The sequence below is a fragment of the Phyllobates terribilis genome, unplaced genomic scaffold (genome assembly GCF_046119375.1).
Source record: "Phyllobates terribilis strain yellow unplaced genomic scaffold, ASM4611937v1 Scaffold_4__5_contigs__length_816908805, whole genome shotgun sequence".
NCBI classification, from domain to species: Eukaryota; Metazoa; Chordata; class Amphibia; order Anura; family Dendrobatidae; genus Phyllobates; species Phyllobates terribilis.
Genome location: NW_027362764.1, coordinates 102,721,588 through 102,745,925, shown reverse-complemented (window position 1 = coordinate 102,745,925; position 24,338 = coordinate 102,721,588). Strand labels below are relative to the sequence as shown.

General features: G+C 40.8%; 1 protein-coding gene across 5 annotated transcripts in view; it reads left to right on the top strand.

Annotated features, from left to right (window-relative positions):
* Positions 1–24,338, top strand: part of PFKP (phosphofructokinase, platelet) — a 115,200-nt gene that overhangs the window by 18,325 nt on the left and 72,537 nt on the right. For all 5 annotated transcript variants that reach the window (XM_073677646.1, XM_073677645.1, XM_073677644.1 and 2 more), the window contains exon 2: positions 1,004–1,077. In XM_073677646.1, the coding sequence (XP_073533747.1) occupies positions 1,004–1,077 (74 nt within the window). The remainder of the gene's footprint in view (positions 1–1,003; positions 1,078–24,338) is intronic.

The window sequence follows — 24,338 nt, the reverse complement described above, 5'->3', positions numbered from 1 at the left end:
CCGCAGTGTCCATGTATAAAAATAAGAATAAAATAATGAAATCCTTATACTCACCTGTCCGGAGATGCCCCCCACTGCAATCCTCTGACCGCTGACACCAAGGAGCCGTGGAGAATGAGCCACGCCAGCGAGCGGGTCTCTGCACTGAGCGGAGCTTACTAAGTGTCAGGACACCGCTCCTGAGCTCAGCACAGCTCACTGGAGCGGCTTATTTTTCCCTGCTCCTCGGCGTCAGCGATCAGACGATACAGCGGGGGACATCTCCAGACAGGTGAATATATGTATTTTATTATTTTATTAATATTTTTACATATGGACACTGCGGGAGCAGACTACTACTCCCAATATTGTCCCTTGCTCGTGCTGATCACAACGCAAGCAAGGGACAATGATGAGGACAGCGTTCAGCACCCGGCGCTTGGGAACAGCGCTAACTGCACCGCTGATTCCCAAATGCTGGTACAAGTGCCCCTCATATGGCACATGGGCGGCACATGTGTTGCACATGGGCGGCACACGTGTGCCACACAGGTGCACACGAACACATGGACACGGATATCTCCGGTTCGGGTTTTTCTTGTACCGGAAATATCCAGACGTGTGAAACCGCCCTTACTGTGGAGCCCGTACACCGATCTGTGTGCATGTTGCATACAAGAGCACCATTTCAAACCTTTGTTTTGAGTGATCGGTGGTGGTCTCAGAACATGGACCTCCACCGATCGTCAGCTATTTGCATCGCCCATTACATACATAAATTAAAATAACAATTACAGTTTAAGTGAAGTTTGGTTTTACAGCAAAGTAATGATCTAATACTCATTGGAAAATTAGGGTTTTCTAGGGATCACATTTTTTTAATTTTGGGTCCAAATATGAAAATCTTTGCCACATACTTATCTTAAATTGTGAATTAAGTCATTTCAGAATTTAATGTACTTTTTTATACTTTTCCTATTATTATTAGATGTTTGCAATAGTAACATCTCACTTTTTCTTTCAGGCATGAATGCAGCAGTCCGTGCTGTGGTTCGTATGGGGATCTATGTTGAAGCCAAAGTTTATTTCGTCTATGAGGTAGGTTTAATCACTTTCGTTTGTTTTTTTATATAACGATTTTTATTGAGATCATAAAAAAAATTGATTCATATGTGCAAAGTCCAGCGAGTGTTTAATATTGCAACAAACATTAATTTTCCAAGAAGCACAGAGGCCGTGAGATTGGAGATCGCATGATTCATTCAATTCCAGGCTATTCTCATAATGCTGATTACAGTTCACATGGTGATGTAGCTGCCACATTTATAGATTCATGTCTCTAGCAAAAATATACATATAAAGGGTAGATGACTGACTGACGCTCGTCTGTTCTGTAATAATAGGACATGTTTAAAGGACTTATCCAGGACTTTAATATTGATTATTATTAAGTAAAAAAATGTGAAGCAGATAGGTCTCTGGTAACAAATCGGCCTTCTGTTCCAACCTGTTGAGTGCTGGAGTAAATCCAAGGGTTATGCAACCAGCACCAAGACTGAAGTTAAAATCAAAAAACTTTATTTAATACATATTAAAAATAGTATTGGCAGTAGCAGTAAGGCCTTTTTCGATTTTAACTTCACACTTGGTGCTGGGTGCATAACACTTTGATATTGATGTTTTTTTCTCCATCAGTATTGATAGGCCTTCAATATTAACTCAGTGGATGTCTAAATCCAATCCTCCCACCGATCAGGTGAATGAAGGGATGTTGGTGCTCTGACAAGCAATTCATCACTTTTGAGCAGCTCTTTGCCTGCCGCTCAGTCCCCCCTTTTTCTCAGTCTCCATTCTGGTCCCTTCGGTCTCCTCTCTTCCCCTTAACCACAAGGATGGATGTATCACTGCCTCCTACAAAATAAGCATACTCTTCTTCTAAGAACTTTCCTATGAACTGATTGGTTCTCAGTCCTTCAACGCCAACTTCAACAACTTGAAAGTTGAAGGACAGGCCATAATAATTCTCTGTACAATGATCGAGTTGGACAAGGCATGGGCGGCTTGCCAGGAGGTATAATGGTCTTTTATGAAACACTGGATAATTGTGCATTATGGAAAGGTCACAGAGATGCTGAAGGTGATATGAAAGATATTCCAAGAAAATAACAATGGGACTACACTAAATTCAGATACATATGATTTGTGCTACCTACAGCTGTATTAAAGAATATGTATGAATAGAATGGCCGTAATTAGGCAGATGTTTTATCACCACTAAAGGATCGTCCCTTTCTTTACCCACATTACAACACAAGTTCTGTTTCATGGATCTCGCCATTAAAACTCAAGCCGAGATGTCATTCACAGCAGGTCTATTGCATCCAAACACATGAATAGTCACAAGCTTTACAGCCAGGAAATCCAGTTACTGCTACCCATCAAACATAACATTGTGCCCTCAATAGATACATTTATGTGGCAGGATGTCAAGAAGAACAAAGAAATCAATCTTGGAATAAGTCAAGCCAGACATGTCACTTGAAGCAGGGATCACCAAACTACGGCTTGCCTACTTTGAACATATCATACGAAGAGAGCAATCACTGGAGAAGGACATCATGGTCAGGAGAATAGAAGGAACAAGGGGAAGAGGAAGACCAGCAACCCGATGGCTTGATAAATCAAGATAACAGTGGAGAAGATCCTGGTGAACCTATCTAGGCTTGCCCAAGATCAATCTTCCTACAGATCGTTCATACATCAAGTTGCCATGGCTCGAGATTGAGCCGAAGGCCGTTAAATAATAATAATATTGTGGCCAGTGGACCGAACTGGAAAGCTGGACCAGGGTAGTCCAAATCTTTTTCTTCTCGAATGGTGAATGTTAGAGGCATCTGACAGACATCCAAAGCTTATAGTCTAGACCAACGTAGTTTATTTTATTTTACACATTAATATAGCGCCATCATATTCCACAGTGCTTTACAGGCATCATCATCACTGTGCCCATTGGGGCTCACAATCTAAATTCCCTATCAGATGTCTTTGGAGCGTGGGAGGAAACTGGAGAACCCGGAGGCAACCCATGGAAACATGGGGAGAACATACAAAATCCTTGCAGATGTTGTCAGGATTTGAACCCAAAACCCCAGTTCTGCTGATGTAATTTGATTCTTTTTGCGTGTCTCTGATCATCATATGACAAATTTGGCAAAGCGCTGTGGCTTCCAGTAAAAATTTAAGCCACTGTACCGATATGAACAGAGACTTACGTGTATGGGAGCCCCCCAACTCTGCCCTGCTGGCGAATGTCTGAATAAAAGGGATCAGCCATATTGTATTTTAACATACCCAAACCTTTATTTAGGTGGTAGATAAGCTGCTGCCTGTGGTGCTAAGCAATCCAACAGCTATCAAATGTGTATGGCCAGTTTTAATTCTGCTCGATGACAGTAATGTGTACTGGGTCTTATAGAATTGTAGGTATGTTTATTTCTTATTTCCTTTATATATGATTATTGTGGTTTACAATTTGTGTGTTTTTCCTACTGATGGTTTGTTTTTCTTGTTCTATACATACCACATCCTGTTTTGGAAGAGTTTACCGCAGTGTTTTTCAGTGGGTTGACTGACCACTGAAATGATGCCCACACACATCAGATTAAAGAGGACCTATCTGTTATGAGAATAAATATAAAAACTGACAGTAGATGAAATTTTATCACATATCAATATAAAAAAATATATACAACCCCCCTATGACAATAAATTATACAAATCCAGTATGAAAATATAGGAAAAAAAATACTAAGAAAAACAATGTAGAACAATAATATGGAAAACAAATCATTCTTTTTTTTTCATATTGTTATACCTAATTGTTTTTTTCATGTTACTTGTTGTAAATGTTTATCTTGTATTTTGCTCATTAATTGTCATAGGGGGTTCTATATGTATTTTTCTTCTATATTAATATGTGATCAGTTTGTATTTTCGGTTTGGTCTGATGAAGGTCATCATGGCTGAAACATCGCATGTATGTATTGGATTGCATTCTCCTTAAAGAAAAATCAGACTTTGAACTCAAAAATTGGAGTGCCATGATATTTTCTGATTTGTAGATTGAGGAGTGGTATCCTACTCGTGTACACTAACGCATACACGCGGAGTGCCGTGTGTCTTTTCTGTTTGTACTCAGATCGGGCTGGATTTTGCCATGTTGTCAACTCGCTGGCCCATATTATACAGTAAGAGAATTGATTCCCTTATTTTTCTGATTAATTTGTCAAAAGTAAAACAGTGAAACGCAAATCAGGCAAAAAATGTAACTCACCTCCAACCTGGAGTCTTAAACTTTTCCACTTTTCAAAGTGAATCTTGTTATTTATCAGCCATATAATAAAATGTCCCAGTGTATAATGCAGCCCACATAAGGGAGGAAGATGCTTATAAAGGGTTAATCTGCACAAGAAGAACACTGACTATGATTGGCTAGTTTGAGGCTCTCACTACATACTGTTTACAGGCTGAAGCTGTGACAGGATTGCAGTTGCTGTTTTTAGAATTCTTCTCCTGCTGATCCATAACACACAGGATTCCATCTTGCATCTCCCCTTACCTATCTACATCTAGTATTAAAATAATACCACCTCTCCTGCGTATACACGCTGCAGTCTCACAGTGGTATCTCCCAGCTAAGATGCAAGAAGTCTCACACTGCTGTCAAATAGTTAGACAGCAGAGAGCCCCGGCTTGTGCTGACCCTCTTTCTTTAAGAGCCAGAACTATCATCACTAAATTTGACAGGATTTTTTTTTAGATTTTATAATTATATATATTGGAAAATTATTTTCTATTTTGTTTTCCTTTTACATAATTAAGTTTTACAGGAGATGGTAGATCATTTTTAACCAACCATTTTTGGTATAAGCAGCTCCTCCTATAATGCTGCATTTTAGGGTTAGAGATCCTTTAATTTATACTCCACAACAATGATATTTTGGAACATTTTAAAAGATGCCAGCTTTTCTGTCATCACCTGTTTCACTTGGCACACAGTGCACATATTTTGCAGATCCAGTAATGTTGAGTGGACGTGGAAAGTAAACTAAATAACAATTAATGTATTTAGCGCCATTTAATGTAATTAGAAAATAATTTGAGATAATGAGAGCAGAGCATCGTGTGCTAAGAAATAAATGGGTCACAGTGAAAGCTGTGTTATCATATGCTTCCTGAGGCCGGTGATTCAATGAGGCACACAGCAAACAACCAGGATATTAATATACTGAAGACATTATATCGGGAGATAACGGATTGGGCAGTGAAATTAGGAGAAAATAAATGGGAGCAAGCTGAATTATGGGGATATTGTGAAAGGCATTCTTCTTTTCCAGTTAAGAAAGTAGAATGGTCTTTGTTAATGGTCCTTGTTGAAGTTATGCTGGGCTTCAGTTTGCGCAGAGCCACCAGTTTGTGAATGTGGAGCTGCAGTGTAAAGCATGGGGGGGAGGGAGAATGCAGCAACTGTCCGATGAGAAGGTGACATAGCTAAAGCTCATTGTTTACATTCCTAGTTTTTCCTAGTTTTCAAGGTTGAAGGTAGATTTAAAGGGGTATTCCCATCACCAAGATCCTATCTCAATATGTAGTAGATGTAATAATAATATGAGAAAATACCTCCAATTAGAAATGTAATATAGTTTTTCTGATTCGCTATGTCTTTTTCCTCATGTGCAGGGCATTGCAGGACCTTAGGTATCCATGGTTATGACCACTAATATAGTGACTGTCAGTTAGTTGCTAGTGGCCATAACCATAGATACCTAAGGTCTTTCAATACCTGCACATGAGGAAAGAGACATAGCGAATCAGAAAAACTATACTACATTTCTAATTGGAGATATTTGCTAATATTATTATTATTAATACACCTACTACATATTGGGGTAGGATCTTGGAACAGGGAATACCCTTTTAAGTCCATCAAGTTCAACTTATAGCCTAACATGTTGATCCAGAGGTAGGTGAAAACCCCATGGGGCAGACATCAATAGCTCCATATTAGGGTAAAAAAATTTTCTCGGCTCCATACGGCAATTGGACTAGTTCCCTGTGGGGCCATGACAGAATCTAGTGCCAATAACCTATAATATTGTATTTTTTCAAGAAAGGCATCCAGACCCTCTTGAATTTTATCAGTGAATCAACCAGTACAACATCATGCGGCAAAGCGGTCCATAGTCTCACTGCTCTTACAGTAAAGAATCTGCATCTGTACTTATGATTAAACCTTCTTTCCTCTAGACTCTTACCTTAAAAGCCACATTCAGCTCTGAGAGAGGGTTGCGAGCCGCATCCAAAGCCCACCTGAGTAGTGACATCCAGTTCCCGCTTCAACCACAGTAGTGTCACCCAAAACCGCCATTATCGACAGTCAAAGGTATAACACCAAGGCACTATACTTGCATTTAGGCGTTCCCACCTTTCCCTCATTCTGTATTCTTGAATCAAGCACTCTCACAACGAAATTGTGTCCAGCTTCAAGCACCCCCCTCTATCTGGCTGTGTCACCCTATGTCCAGCTTAGCACTTCTTTAATTTATTTCTCTAATTTCAAAGCCAGTAAATGTGCATCCAGATTTGATCTTCTGTACGGGGCTACTCACAAAAGTCACCATCTGGAGATCTGCTCTTCATAGCTGGTTACTAGACCTGCACCAAGTTGGCAAACAGCTGCGAGCTGCACATCATGGTCAACAGGTTGGGGATCCCTACTCTAGACGTAGAGGATTCCCCCTTGTCCCCGTTGCAGGCCTAAGTGAAAAAAGATCATTAGAAAGATCCCAGTACTGTTCTCTCACATATTTGTCCATTCTAATAAGGATTCATTTTTTCAAACTGAATAACCCCAAGTTTAATAACCTTTAATTTAATTAATCTAAAGTTTGTCAAAACAGACAATTTCGGTAAAAGCAATTGTTCACCGGATGAAATGTAACAATGACTGATCATTTTAGCGAACTGGTGTAGTCTGGAGTGAAATCTGCAGAGTTTAAAATGTTCTTCTCATAGTCACTAGTCCATGAACGCTCTACCCGTGAAGAAATTGTACTAAGAACAATTTTAGGTGATGGTTTGCCTTTTGCCCGGTGTCATTGACCTTTATGCATCCCATATGAATGACTTTTTATAGCCAATATGGATGTGTATGTATTTGGTGCCTGTGAAACCTTCTTTGACCAGATGATCGTTCTTTCAGCGGTTGTTCAGGTATCAAACTACTTCTGTTTAGTAGTATTCCAACCTTATAGGAGGTATTCCAATGTAGCAAGTTATCACTTATTTAAAGGATAGGTAATACCTGGCGACGGATGGGGCACCCAATGCTCAGAGCCTCACGGATCCCAAAACATGGAGTCTGAAGTGGCCCGTTTGAATAGACTGATGGTCCATTCGGCGGTCCTGTCGACAATAATTTGTAGGGTGGTGCGGATGCATAGTCATCTCTCCAATAAATGGGGCACTTTAGAGCCCCATTCTAGGGATCAGAAGGGGGTCTCAACAAGATGTCACCTTTATGGCAGGATAGATGATGATGTCTGTAAAGTAATGTGGAAAATGATGGCGCTATGTAAGTAAGGAAATAAATAAAATTAACTTACCAAGTTGGGACAACCCCTTTAAGTCTTAATTTAGTTTAAAGGTGTTGTCCACCACTAGGTGGGGACAGTGATGCCAGCGCTGATTGGGTGCAGGGCTCCCATGACATAACAACCTCACATGACCCCCCAGGAATGCAAGTGACGATGGCATGGGAGGTGAGTATAGGTGTTTTTTTTTAAGGGGGGCAAACATGAGGAATGGGAAGGGGTTGTCTTAGTAGTGGATAACCTCTATAAGCGGTAGCCATTGAGCATAATTGTGCTATAATGAAGCAGAGAAAAAATACCAAATAGCGAAGAAAGATGGCTCGTAAGTGCTGTATATAGAATATATAGCACAATACATTCTGTCTAGAGCAGTTCGTTCTGCTGATCCATCTGCAAAAAGTAGAAGTTGCCTTTGATTTCCTTGCCTTATTATACGATCCATAAGAGCTCTCTCACTTGTAGGGCTCATGCACACAACCGTATTTTCGGATGTTGTCCATGAAAAAAACGGACAGCACTCGGATCAATGTTATTCAATGAGACAGTGCAGATGAACGATTTTTTTTCACTGACCGAATCTGCAAGTGAAAAAAATCACAGAATGCATTCGATTCTTCCATAAATTGGATGAGACTCGCCCATCCAAGTCTGTGGGTGCGCAAAATAAAATCCGATGCAATACAGAGCCACAGAATAGCATCCTTTTTTTTACAGATGCGTTGCACCATTGAAAAAACATGGACATGTGAATTGCACCAAAGTGGGTAGGTGCTGTAGCAGCAAACAGGGAAATCCAGCATCCGCAGGAAATAAAGTAAGTATGTTGATACATATAGAACGGGTCTACACGTTTCGAGCAACTGCTCTTAGTCCTGAATGAAATGCACAGACCCATGTCCTATCTTCCATTCTATATGTAACATAGTAACATAGTAGCATAGTTTTTAAGGTTGAAGAAAGACTAAGTCCATCTAGTTCAACCCATAGCCTAACATGTTGATCCAGATGAAGGCAAAAAAAACCCATGTGGCAAACACTAAGCTCCACATTGGGGAAAAAAATTCCTTCCCGACTCCATACGACAATCAGACTAGTTCCCTGGATCAACGCCCTATCAAGGAATCTAGTATATATAACCTGTAATATTATGCTTTTCAAGAAAGGCATCCATGCCCTTCTTAAATTTTAATAGTGAATCACTCATTACAACATCATGCGGCAGAGAGTTCCATAGTCTCACTGCTCTTACAGTAAAGAATCCGCGTCTGTGATTATGATTAAACCTTCTTTCCTCCAGACGTAGAAGATGCCCCCTTGTCCACGTCTCAGGCATCAGAGTAAAAAGATCAGTAGAAAGGTCTTTGTACTGTCCCCTCATATACTTGTACATAGTAATAAGATCACCCCTAAGCCTTCGTTTTTCCAAACTAAATAACCCCAAGTGTAATAACCTGTCTTGGTATTGCGGACCCCCCAGTCCTCTAATAACCTTGGTCGCTCTTCTCTGCACCCGCTCTAGTTCAGCTATGTCTTTCTTATACACCGGAGATCAGAACTGTACACAGTATTCTAAGTGTGGTCGCACTAGTGACTTGTATAGAGGTAAAATTATGTTCTCCTCATGAGCATCTATGCCTCTTTTAATGCATCCCATTATTTTATTTGCCTTTGTAGCAGCTGCCTGACACTGGCCACTAAACGTGAGCTTGTCGTCCACCAATACACCCAGATCTTTTTCAGTGACAGTTTTGCCCAGTGTTTTACAATTAAGCATATAATTATACATTTTATTTCCTCTGCCCAAGTGCATTACCTTACATTTATCCCCATTAAAGCCCATTTGCCATTTATCAGCCCAAGCTTCTAGTTTACATAGATCCTCCTGTAATATAAAATTGTCCTCCTCTGTATTGATTACCCTGCAGAGTTTAGTGTCATCTGCAAATATTGAAATATTACTCTGTATGCCCCCTACAAGGTCATTAATAAATATGTTAAAAAGAAGCAGGCCCAATACTGACCCGTGTGGTACCCCACTGTTAACTGAGACCCAGTCTGAGTGTTTTCCATTAATAACCACCCTTTGTTTCCTATCACTGAGCCAGTTCTTAACCCACTTGCATATATTTTCCCCTATCCCCATTGTTCTCATTTTATGTATCAACCTTTTGTGTGGAACCGTATCAAAAGCTTTTGAAAAGTCCATATACACAACATCCACTGCATTTCCTTGGTCCAGTCCAGAACTTGCCTCCTCATAAAAACTGATCAGATTAGTTTGACAGGAACGGTCCCTCGTAAACCCATGTTGATATTGGGTCATCAGGTTATTCTTCTTCAGATACTCTAGTATAGCATCTCTTAGGAAACCCTCCAGGATTTTAGCCACAGTAGAGGTTAAGCTTACTGGCCTATAATTTCCAAGTTCGGCTTTTGTCCCCTTTTTGAATATTGCCACCACATTTGCTATATGCCAGTCGTGTGGTAGAGACCCTGTTATTATGGAATCTTTAAAGATTAAAAATAATGGTCTATCTATGACGTTACTTAATTCCTGCAGTACTCGCGGGTGTATCCCATCCGGGCCCGGGGATTTGTCAACTTTAGTGATTTTTAGACGCCGCCGTATTTCCTGCTGGGTTAAGCAAGTGACATTTAATGGAGAATTTTTGTTATCACTGATCATGTTTTCTTGTAGATAAAGATTCCGGCACACCAAATAATATAGAAAAGTCTCATATAGGTGATGAAATAATAGATGCTTTATTTCTCCAATATCAACTGGTTCAAATTGTGGTCAGTATACAGTTGCCCAACGTTTCAACCCCAACGGGGTTTTCCTCAGGGGCATCAGAGGAGCTTAAAAACCAGAGAATAAACATAAATAAAGACATAAGTGAGATACAATATAGTAGACAATACAATGAGTAATATACACCAAGATAGGTATATGTGGATGGAACAAGACAAGGGGGAAAGAAAGGGGGTGGGGGGGGGGGTATGCGATTTTCTTGTGTAAATACTGAATACGGTCTTTTTTTTATTTTTACTCCCTTGTTTTTAATGGTCGCCAATAAAATAATGTTTTTACATACTTACCTTATTCCCTGCGGATGCTGGATATCCCTGTTTCCTGCTACAGGTGCAATTCACATGTCCATGTTTTTTCACGGACTGTGTGTCAGTGGCAAACATACAAAGACATGTCCTTTTTTTCCGGCAGCACGGACGTACAGCACACGCATGGTATCTGTTTGCTGTCCATGTTTAACATTGCCAAGTATAGGAAGCTCTGGAATTTATTTATTTCTTTATCCATCCGTGAAAAGCACTGATGACTCACTGACGGTAAAAACGGACCCACGGGTGCACAACACTGATAACACTGGTACCACTTTTTCACATATGTGTTGTGAATAAGGGCTTAGGCTGATTTCTCACTTTCAACATTGACAGTCCAAGTATTTACCCCGATCTCCAGACCTCATAAGCAAATATATAAGGCTGTTGAATTTAGGTCAGAAAACCTGCGGTCAGTGCAGACATCGTGAGCCGTACTTAGACCATGATTGTTGGACATGCGAAGCCGACCTTATAGGAAGCAGTGGTTGTAATAGAGGCATAATGTAGCATTTTTCTATAAAGAATATAGAAAATAGGACCATTATTTTATAAATCTGTTTCTAAATTGTTAGATTGCAAAAAAATGAGATTATTTTTCTGATTTTCCAGATTAAAAAATATCAATAGAAGGCTATGATTTAGTGCAATTGGGTTCTGCGGGGGGAGAGAACAGTAAGAACTCACAATCAGCTTTTTTTAACTGAAAATGTCAAAGCAGATTAACATTCAGACGGCCATGCCGGAATAAAATAAGCCAGGCAAAATTAGAAATTTGTGCTTGGACATTATTGAGTCAGCATGAACATATAAGTAGCGAAGAAAGAATTAATAAGGCCGCAGCGACACGACAATATGGGTCATGCGACAGCAATTCTCTGAATAGTCGCGTGACAAAAACATTTGTCGACAACACGTTGAACCTGTAGAAGCGGAACGGCCGTCGTTCACAGCTCTTCCGCTCACCCTCTACGATTCATGAATGTCCTGACTTTTGGAATAAAGAACTTTTAAGAATGGGATATGGTGAGCGCTGCTTTTCGTGACTTCTATTTTCTTTTTTTCCTATGGGCCTAAAATTGAAAAGGCAGATAGTTGCTAACCACCTGCGTGCACTGGCATCAGCTCCGAATGGTCACAGACCGCTCCTGCCAGCGATTCTGCTGCTTCACGTTAACAGAGCCGCTCCTCCTCTTCTGGGCTTCTCTGTCGACTGGGCGTGACTTCCGGCTTCATGCTGATTGACAGCCAACTTCCCGCAGTTAGACAGTGGGATAGGGCGTCAATGTATGATCGCCTGGGGTCCCGCACACGGCACCCCCGCCGATCAGCTGTTATCGTGTCGGTGACGGCGGCCGCCGGCCGGAAGTACTTACCTGCTTGGCCGTCAAGTTGTAGTGGCCGGCGCTTGTTACTGCACATCCGCCTCCTATTGATTTGAATGGGAGGTGGATGTGCAGTACCCCACGGCGGCCACTACATCTGGACTATTTGTGAACTTGTCCTAATTATCCTAATGACATGGGATTCTCATGACACTTTTTCTCATAGATGGAAACATATGTCATAAATAGGCAGATTGACGATTCCAGAGTCTGGGACAGTAGGACGATAACCACTGGTAGCAGCTGTAATGGCAGCCATATGAACTGTCAATCAAGAATTAGGTGGAAATAGCTAGAAAAGATGTAGAGGATGGTTTCACAAGCATAATTTCTTGATAAAATTTTGCAAAAAGATCTTAGCTGAAAATTTTTTGAGAAAATTAAACACGCAGGCAATAAATAGAGAATAATTTCAAGGTTTTCAATCTGAATTTTTATTCCTATATTCACATTCCCCATCTGTGCGCCTGCAAACAAGCCGTGGAATGCATGCTGAGAATGAGTCCTGTAGCCCTCTCCTCTATGTGCTCTCGCTCAGGAGACCTCGCTGTGCATCACACGACTCATTGGCAGATAACGGAAGTGAGAATAAATCTAAAAATTACTGATTGCAAATCATCATTCTTTAAATTATCCACTGATCACTGTGAATTATGTGACACCGTCTCTATACAGGGATTTACTCAGCATCATAAATGGTTAAAGGGGTGGTCCAATATCTATAATGCCTTTTAGAAATATATATTTTTATATAGTTTATTATAAAATTCCCTACCATTCTCCCTATACAGCTAATCCCTATACTGTATCTGTATCTCAATTTTATTCCTGTCGGATTCATTTGGTAGAAAAAGAAACATCTTTATAAAATCTAAAAGTACTGTATATTTAGGGCCAGTAGGGCCAGATGGTCCCCTAGGAGTGCCCTATTCAAAACATCAAGCTTGGACCATTGAGGTCACATCCCTACTAAATGATCTCTCTAAACAGATGCCAAAATATGCTGGATATAATTGACCTAGATAGTCCATTACAAAGGAGGTTGCTTAAGCATGGATTGCTGCTTGTGGCTCTAGTACACATTTTAGAGAGACTACATGCTTAAACACAGCGGGGCCTGGGGGCCTGCATACCAAGAATGTCTGACGAAACTTTACCACCCCTGTAAATGAACGCAGGCCTCTCTAATGATGAGCTTAGCCCTGCACCGCTACAAAGCAATAACCTGGATGTCTGCTTCTTCTAAGGGGATTAAAGTAGTCTGTGTTATATAAACTATTTACAGTGATGTTTGAAAACGTGCGAATCTTACAGTTTGTTCCTTATTTTACATAACACATACGGTATACTAGGAAAGACTTGGACAGGAGAGGATCTGACGTGATTGTAAATACATTTTATGTATGGAGCCATAGCACACGTGATCCTTTACTCCGACCTACGTCCGCCCGTAGTGTAAAGTTCTGTCGGTATCACTTGCTTCCCGTATCTTGTAAGCAGCAAGCTGATCATATCTAAACTGCAGTTAAATAAAAAGCAAAAAAAAACAAATAACGGAAGTGATAATCCAATGGCAGACATTTATCATATTTCCACTCCTTTTGAAAGAACCAAGCTCATTTGGTGCCTGTTGTACAGTAAAAGACGAGCGGCGGTGGCCCTAAAAGGGAGGAAAATAAAGACTGGTCTGGATGTGCATGTGTAGGACTCTCTATATCATAGTCTATGAGCGTTATAGAAACAGCTTACTGCACCGGCTTTTAATATCTGTATAAGTGGCCTTTCATGTTAAAATGATCTTTTTTGTCATTCCACCAAAAGTATTATTCAAAAGTTATATCAGATTAAAATTAACCTCAACAAATTTAAAGGGGCATACCAGTCTACATAAATTATCACCTGCCAACTGAATAGGTGATAATTGTGCGATTTGTGTGGGTTCCCATCACTGGACACATGTCCCCCTTTCTCCCCAGGCTGTTCTTGCAGGTCTATGAAGAAGAGCCGATTACAGCACTGTGGTCAGCTATCTTCATATCTCCAGTACCATTAAATAGAGCTACAGGGCACATGCATGTCCAACAGCTCCACTAAACTCCTCCAGGCCGAAATCGAGAATCAGAGCAGAACAAGGGGACAGTTTTACCCCTCATTCTGGCAAAAGAGGGGTGGTTGGCTCAAAAGTAAGCATAGCAAAGATTTGTCTAAATTTGTGACTATTAAAGGGAATCCTCATTAGCATCAACCCTCTTTCAGCAGGCAAAACAAAGTAAACAGTTCTTAACAAAGTCATTTTAGAGACAGTCCAGGACACACAGGCTTGATAGCATCCAGTATACCGGCTCAGTCTGGAGATAACACACAGGAGGCCTTCTTACCTCCACACACACAGACCATGTGTCAAACAAACAGACTCCATTTTACCATGTGAACCACACCTAGGGGTGGGGTATGTGGGCAGCCAGACCCGCTCATCTCTCAGGCTGCCTGTAAAACCTGGCCCAGATGCAAAAAACAATCCTCTTAGTACTATGTGCACTAGACCATTACTCCAGGTTTACATCACAAAGGCCAACCACCTTTGTGATACATACCTCCCATCAACTATGTGTCCGGTAGTCACCTTACACTAACTCATATGTCTTAACAGCTCATTACATATAAAGAAAACATGGATTTCTCTGGAATAAGACATTGGATCACAGATATCAAGGTATCATTTTATCCAACTTTCTATGATCTGCGTCCAATTATAGATGGCTTAGGAGGGTTGATGCTAATGATAGATTCCCTTTAATAATAGTAACAAATTTAGACAACTCTTTGAGCCATCCCACCCCTCTTTTGACAGAATGGAGGGACTTGTGTCCCCTTGTTCCCCTCTAAATCTAAACTTGTAATAAGACATCGGATCACAGATATCGAGGTACCATTTTATTCAACTTTCTATGACCTACATGCCCATGTAGACCGAGGGTTATTCCTACTGATAGATTCCCTTTAAAGTTTTTCACTCATCTTTGGCCCAAAATTGTGACAGCTATGAGATGGCTTATATTTGAAAATACAGGTTAATTTTAATTTTGACGTTTTAATGTGGCAAATTTGTAAATTCTGTGCACCATGATCATAAATCAGTATAAAGCAAAGAAACCCTGGTCCTATAATTCAACAGCACAATCAGGATAACACTAATAAATATGCCCCAATGTCCTCACCATATAGAAACAGAGTCATTTTAATCATACTAAATAGCAAAGCTGTTGATTCAGTGCAAGTCATAAAAGGCCACAAATGGTTGCAAGCTGAACATTTCCAAGCTTTTTTATGAGCATTACAGCCGGACAATTAATTTCTGGGTCATAAATAAGCTGCATGATTCCATGTCGCCTTGGCAAGTGGGGACAACAGCCATTATCCTTAATAATGTTGCCAGGCAAATAATTCCCCATATGGAACAACCACGGCAGTGTTCAGATTCTGGAAAGTTACCAAGGAAATGCTCAGGAAGATGAAAACCAGTGAAACTGGTTCTGAGAAATACCGGACTAGAATGCACCAGTAGGATTGAATGGTAACTGGAGAACATAAAGTTTTTCTGGTTTGTGAACACTTCCTGAACTAGCCTGAAGGACCAAATAAATGGTAAATCAGTCAGTCATTACCTTCTGCAAACCCATATCATTTTTCCCCTCTAATGTTGAGATACAAAGGAGAAATTATTGATAATTGATAATTTTGTCTAGGAGCATATGTTAGATCTGCACCAGTTCTGTCCGTTTGAGGCTTCAAATATGGTTCTATCTATAGAGCTAAACATATGGAGTCCATTTCATACTCCATCAAAGGCCATACATCAGAACATATCCTCCCTAGAAGCACTGAAGTGAACCTCTGAGCCAACGATAACACCAACAACAAACCGAAATATGGAGCACAGTATGATACAATATTGAGTACTGTATGGCACAAGGTGCTTAGGGATTTAAAGAGGGTAAGGGCAAGTCACACTTTCAGAAAAAGCAAAACTTTTTTTATAAGATATAGGGTATACCTTCAGGGTTTGGTGGGGCGTCGTGGACTTTTGTGAAGTAGTAGAGATTTTTTGGACTCCTGGTTGATCAGGCAAGTCGCCCATAGAGGTTTCCTGACCCTCACCACTATCAGGAGCATGCTGTATATGTATTTATTTTGCTCCCATTGACCTGACCGGTGGCGTGAGAACCATGCTGCAGCTCTCAGAAAAGGGTCCTTAAAAATAGGCAAGTATGCTGTAGAGATGTGTATTACGTGACAGCTCTTCTGCATATGTTTTACGTGACCGCTCTTCTGCATGGCTGAGAGCGGCAGATCACTGACACACACTGTGAGCTATTTTCTTTTCCATGTCAACAGATCAGTAGTTCCTCGAGTTCAGTGATATTAGGGCACAACCTTTTCACTAATATAAAGTTTCTCTCCTCAAGGACAGTAATAGAAACTACGCAAATACGTAATTGATATCTACAGCCAGCTACACATCTACCCATATTTATCCCAAGTGGTATGTCCATTTACAATTTCTAGTGTACTGATCATTTTCATCCCTTTAATGGGACCTTATGACCATTTTCAGTTTCCATTCCACTTGTTTTATGTTTATTTTTTACCTGTGTTGTGTTAAGTTAAAGGGGTTGTCCACTACTTTATATGATCCCCCAATGTATTCCCCCAGGGCCCATAAGTGTTTCTCTAAATACCTTGTGGTGCCTTTTCTGCCTGTGAGCGGCGCTATCACTGGTCGCTCACAGGTATCACGTGACCCCCTGCTGCTGCCGGCGCTGACATCCGCTGATGTCACGACTAGTCCAGGCTGCAGCCGAGGGTCCCTCTTCTGTGTTCCACCGGTGGCTGCTGGGTTGTGGGCGAGGTTGCAGCACTTTACAATTAAGCGGGGACATGTACAAACATTAAAGACATCACAAAGTAACACAGGTCAACAGTTACAGGAGAAGTGAGGGCCGTGCTCATAAGCTTACAATCTATAAAGAAATAAAGGGGAGACAATAGGTAGAAAATGCTTGTCATGTATATGTTATTATCTGCAACATGTGCTAAGGAAAGATAGGGGAAAGCTGTCCCTACAGTAAGACTAAGCTGAATCCCTACAATGTAGCGGGCTTCCTGTTCCTAGTGAACAGACCCGCCTTAGTCCTCGGCTAGTCTGAACGAAGACCTATAGAATTAAGGGAGGGGTCCCTAAAAGAACTAAGGACTGGGACAAAAAAGGGACACCTCCTAAACAGAAGTTGTTGCAGAACACAAAAAGACAAACTGAAAAAAAGTACTAGAGGTCCCAGAGGACCAAGTGAATTTGACAGAGAAAGGCACAGAAGCACCACGTTAGAGAAACAGTCAAACACTGAAGTCCAGCACAGCCAGAATGGCGGAGCTGGAATATAAAGGCAGATGGTCACGTGACCGCAAACCACAAGATAGAAAAAACAAACAGGAGGGTTCTAACAGTATAATCCAGTCATCATTATAATAAATAGGGCATTTTAAATAAGCTGCATGATCCAATCCGGTCACCAGCCAGTATCTGTCTAGGTACAGTTGCCAAATGCTACTGGGTGCAAGGAGAAAGTGGACACAGATGAATAGGAGGGACCAGGTTCTGAGTAACATTTAGGCTGTGTGCCCACGATGCGTTTTTTAAGCGTTTCCACAGCGGCAAAAACGCTGCAGAAACGCTTAAAAAATGCATGGTAGAAGGTCTGCCATGGTCCCCAATGATAATCCGCATGTGCTATGCACATGCTGCGGAAATTTCCGCTGCGGTTTATCATTGCGGAAAAAAACGCAGCACTACCAATTATTTTGCGGAAGCGCTGCATTTTCGCCGCCATTGACTTGCATTGGAACGCATGGATTCCGCATCACTGCATCTGTACATGCGGAATCCAAGCGTTTCAATGTGCTTATGGTACCCGGGTGGTACCTGTAAAAGAGAATAAAATAAAAAATAAATATATTTACCTTCTGACGGCCCCCGCTGCGCTTGTCTTCCCTTGCTGGCAGATCGCGTTGGACTGAAGGACCCTCTCTGACGTCATAGTCATGTGACGGCGGGTCCTTCAGTGTAGTGCACCGCGAGATGAAGGCAAGCCAGGACGGAGCGAAGCAAGACTGCTGGGCCCATCGGAAGGTAAGTATAGATTTATTTTTTATTTTTTACCATTCTTTCGGTCACACTATATAAATCCATGCCGGTTGCATGGATTTATATAGTGTGACCAAGTTGTCAAGCACTTTTCCAATTGATGCTAAAATTGCTTGGAAAGCGCTTGACAACCCGCATGCGGAAATGCATGTAAAGAACGCTTCACCACAAGAGGTAGTAATGGCAGACACTATATCAGCATTTAAAAAAGGGGTGGATGATTACCTCAATGCATATAACATTGTGGTTTAAAGCTAAATTAATGACAAAATGTACAACTGGTGGATAAAGGTTGAACTTTATGGACCTACGTCTTTTTTCAACCTATGTAATTATGTAACTATGGGTGAAAAGTTTTGAAGAGTAGCTTTGTATTGTCGGCTAGTGATGTGATGAGGGTGGTGAAGTAGACTTGTTTGGCCTGATGGAGAGCAGCATTATAACTTTTGAGCATTAACTTGTAATGGGTGAAGTCTTCTGCCGATCGTGATTTTCTCCACTGATGCTCAGCACAATTTGAGCAACGCTGGAGAAAGCATGTTTGAAGTGTGTGCTAGTGTTGCCTTCGCCTATGTATTTCTATGTGTAGCAGGTGCTGCTTCATCCAGGGCATTCTGAAATATATTATTATAATGTGACAATACTGAGTCTGGATAGGAGAGGAAGGAGATCAGGGCTAAAGATGACTATATTGTTCATATTAATGGCACGTAGATTTCTGTATGTGTGATAAGTGGTGGTGTCCTGGGTGTGGAGAATGTTCTTAACAGAGAAGGAAAGACGGTTGTAGTCAGAAAGCGGGAAAGGGGAGTTAGTGAAGTTAAACACTGAGTAGAGCTGGGAGAACACTAGGTCCAGAGTATTCCCATCTTCATGTGTAGGAGAGTTAGTAAACTGTGAAAGGCTGAAGGAGGAGGTTAGAAAAAGAACATGAGTTGCAGATGTGTGAAAGCGGATCATGAATAGAGATGTGAAAGTCCCCCATGATGAGAATGGGAATGTCGCAGGATAGAAAGTGTGGATGCCAGGTGGCAAAGTGATCGAGCAATTAGTTAGTTTTGCCTGGAGGGCGATACACAATCACCACTCACAGGGAGACGGATTTGAAGAGTCTAACCGTGTGGACTTCAAAGGTAGGAAACATAAGTGAGGGTAGCGGTGGGATAACCTGGAAAGCACATTGTGATGAAAGGAGCAGACCAAACCCTCCACCTTGTCTGCTGTCAGTTCTGGTGGTATGTGAAAATTGTAGTTCACTATGTGACAGAGCAACACCGGCGGTGGTGTTTGACTGCTGGATATAGGTTTCAGCGAAAGCCAGAAGGTTAAGGGAATTAGAAAGGAAGAAGTCGTGGATGTAGAGGAGTTTGTTGCACACTGATCTGGTATTCCAGAGGGCACAATTTAAAGATACAGGAAATTGCAAGCACTGAATGTTAATAAGATTAACAGAGTTTCTAAATGCAGCAGAAAGAGAGTTATAAATACTAGTGGAAGGAGGACCGGGATTAGAGGAGATGTCACCAGCGACTAGGAAAAGGAGAAAAAAGAGAAAGAGCAGGTGGTTAAATGATTTATGGGAATGTTTTGTGTGCTGTATGGTGGTAGAGGATGGTTTGGAGTGATTGAGAAATGTCAATAGAGCCTGAACAGTGTACATGGGAAAAGGGACTTATGTGGGGAGAATGCTCAGAATGTGTAAAAGGGTGATAGATGTGAAGGAGAATAGCAGTTAGAACAAAGATGACGCAAAGAGATAATGAAAAATAAGTAATTTAGAAAAGCTGGCATATCTGGCATAGATTACCTGTCTCCTGCCCTGTCTGTATGTCACGTTAAACTGCAATTCACTTCCACAATATTCAACAATATAGAAAGTATCTGCTACGATCTAGCACCACTTAAAGGGAATCTCTCAGCAGGTATTTGCTACTTCATCTGAGAGCAGCCTAATGTAGTCAAAGAGAAGCTGAATCCAACTATGTATCACTTAGTTTACTTGGTGCAGCTGTTCTGACACAATCAGAACTTAGCAATATAGCAGAGCTGAGGAAGTCAACCCCGCCCACAAAAGGCTCTGTATATACTATGTCCATAGACAGTGAGGTGCTCATCACAACAGGGGGCATTGCCAGACCAGGAGGCATGCACTGCTGTGTCCAGCAATGATAAGCTCCAGGTGCTAAAACAATTATTACAAGCAAACAAATCCACGTAAATTGATGAGAGGCATCGCTGAAACCTGTGTTTTAACCACTACTACATGCTGTCTTCAGCTTACATAGCAAAAAACCTGCTGACAGATTCCCTTTAACCTGGTTAAATAAGCAAGCAAGTAACAAGAGACCAGAGCAGACAAACAAACACCGATGCTGGACATATAAGAAACCTTTGAACATTTACAACAGGCACAAGAGCAATTAGTATATATCAAACATGAAATCTGACAATATCTTGGGAGATGTTCACACTTGACAGATGTTACACACGCAGATCAGTGAGTATATATCTGTGTGAAGAGACCATGAGTATTACTTTCATGCCATGTTAAACTGCAATGCACTTCAACAATATTGCGCTTAGAAAAATATTGCACACCCAACCTCCTGCACAAGAGTTACCTTGTGGTCCATTGAGCTGCTGTGAAGCTTGTCTACCTGCGAGGTTAACAAGAGCTCAGGCAAGAAGAAAGACTAGAGAATAAAAAGAATAGAAAATAAAATGATTCCGTTTTTTTTATTACATGACAGGTGATCTTTATTGATTGAGAGGCTGTTATAGAAGTGGAGAGGGCCGTGCCCACCAGAGCTTTCATCCTACGAAGGAGGGGGATTTACAGAATATGTAATAAATTATGCATGTAAAGCTGCCAGGCTCCTGTTTTTCATCCCCATTGTAGATCATATCCGGCACTTAGTTCAGAATGTAGTATTATTTATCATATATTGTATTTTTTTATATATTTTTTTATATATTACTTTAGAATAAAATTGGATATGGTTATTTGTGTCCTTTTTAATTTCCCTCTCACTTCAGTGAAATTTTGATTAACAGGTATGGCATTTTGTAGGTATATTTCTTGAGCTGGCCATACACATTAGATGGTTGTCTAATGAATGATCGTTGGCCAACAGGTATCTCTCCAGATATTCCCGGCCGAACGCTTCTGTGGTCTTTATGAGAGAGTCGATGCCTGAATAATCTGGTAGAAGTTTATCTCCTCACCGAAGAAAAGGATCGACTATTGAAATTCAACAGGAGGCCAAATCCTTCTCTTCACAACATCATTTGTCATGGAGAGGCAAGAGGCCCCATACTTATCAGACGGTTGGCCAGTCCCACCGAAATTAATGGGTTTGGACGACCTTTATCTAATGTGTATGGGGAGCCTTTAGTGTTATTTGTAGTTTTTTTTATTCCTTAGCTTTCAGAATGAGGCCATTTTCCCACATAGCATAAAGACTGCGATTTTTGCATTTTTTTTGGGGGGGGGGAGAAAATTTGCTGTGCTTAACAGTTCAAAGTGGATGTGATTTTATGAAAACTTCTGCAGACTGTGCATTCAAAGACGCTCTTGAACTGTACTTTTTTTTGTGTTTTTTTCCCAATAGACTTATATGGGAGCCTTAAAAAAAGTCATGTAAAAATCACAACTGCGTTGTTAAGTGCAGAATCCCAGTGTTTAAAGAGAATCTGTCGGCTCTCCAGCGATGCTTTTTTAAAAGAATTCTTGCATTCACCATAAAATAACAATTTTGTAACAATTTGTTTTAGAACTTTGCAATTTGCTGTTCCTCTGTTATTCATCCTGCAAATGTGCGAATGACTTGACAACCCCTTGTTACTATTCACTTCGCCTTCATGGTTTTCCCTACACACTCGGACACGCTGAACACTGATAGGATGGTTTAAAAAAATTGTCAATTTATTTATAATTTTCCAGTAGTAACAACACAACTCATGGTTCTTAAACGATTCTACCACATTGTTGTTTTCTTGAGATGTCAGGAGTGGTGAAAGTTCCTCTTTAAAGGGAACCTGGCATGTTAAAAATAGTATTTGGTCTGCAGAGAGGATGCTATAGAGCAGGAGAAGCTGATCAGATTAATATACATTTTTGTGGGAAAAGTTTCAGTAAATCTTATTCATTGAAATCCCTGGCGTTTGTATGTATGAGTCCAGTGTGCGGTCCTATTCTGTAAATAACACTTTTTTCTGTCTGACTGTGCATGTACAGATAGCTGTCAACCACTAGAAGGACCGCCCACTGGACTCCTATGCATACAAATATAAATTTCAATGAATAAAGTTATACTGAATCTTTTCCAACAAACCTATATCATTCTGCTCAGCTCCTTGTCTATACCATGTTGTCCACAGACCGGATTGTATGTACAATGTGACACTTTCTCTTTAAGGACTGATATTTTCACAAGAATTGGGCAGATCGATTCGTGGGACTTGGATCCATTGCAAATCTCTTAACTTTCCGGAATCCCTGGCACGGCTCTAGATTAGGCGGACTGGCCCGACGTCATCTGTGTGTCACACCGCAATGATGACGTTATGCCGGCCCTGGTGAATCCAAAGCCAAGCCGGATATGCTAGAAAGTAAGAGATCCGCTATATTCACTTCCAGCGGTCTGAGATTGCTGACCTGGCTGATGGACGGAGGTCTCCCGAAATGATGGGGGAAGTCCCCCAAAATGATGGGGGAGGTCCACCAAAATGATCCGCCCAACTCTAATCTGATTCATTGACCGTTACATCGAAAAATTGTTGGTTTTCCCCATCTGGTTTTGCAGCACCTGAAGGTCGACTTTGTTAACTCCTGGATAACATCTATATGGAGGTTCTTCTGCTTTCCTATCACATTCCTAGTACGACTTTTACGTTATTAGGGTTTATGACAACGGACTGTTTCTATGTTTGACATGTAGAAATTAGATTGTGAATTCCACGAGGCAAAGACCACCTCACTCTATTCTCCGTATGTTACCATGAACGAAAAGTGATTTTCTAGGATATCGCCTGTAGCGAATATATAGAAGTAGTAGTAATGCAATAAAAAAAAAAGAATCTGTATTACACCATGATGGTATAAATAACTATAAAATGCTTACTTACCAAAAAATGAGACTTTGCAGAACGTGGTATCTTAGTTACTGTATCCAGGATCTTGTTTCTAAGCAGATTGTATTGTGTTCACACATCTGCAGATTTCAGATACTCAGCACTATTTAACCTTTTCACCGTATGCAAGAAAAGACCCTGAAAAACTCTAATACAGCAAGGAGAGGACAGTGTAAGGTCAATAGGGTCGGTCATTTTCAGGGCCAGTGGAGATCTATGCAGCAATAATAGTAATAATAATAAATCAATAATGAGCCCATAGGAGACTGAGATCAATTATAAAGGAATATTTGAAAAGTAGATGAGCGTCCACTAGAGCCAGAGACTGGACATGACAATACACCGCTTGCAATAGCCTTAGAAGCAGAGCAAAGTAGGCGGTGTTAATGTGACGAATTAAGAGCCTGGTCATGGGGTCAACAATATCCAGCCACAATTTCTGCTCCTGAAAAACAATTTGTCTGAGCCAAGAGAGTTTATGCTGGCATTCATAAAAACAGGTAGAAATTGTGCTCCCTAGTTAAAATGAATCTATCGTTAGACCTATAGTTAAATCAAGTTTTTGTTTTACATCTTACTACAGAAAGAGCTTATTGTTGAGGTGAGTCCAAGAAAAACATCATCTGCAATGGTACACGATTAGTTGTAGCATCATTGAGTAGAAATGTTCTTGAGGCTGAGATTTTAACAGGATCAGCTGAAGGTGATAAGGTATTTACACCTAGAATTGATTTATGTCCATCAGAAACAGGACTACCATTTAAATTGAAGAGAGGACAGTTTCCAGTAAAACTGGCTTTTGCAATGACAAATGACAACTTTGTTGTTTATCGTGCGAGAAGGCTGAAAGTAAATAGACATGGGTAA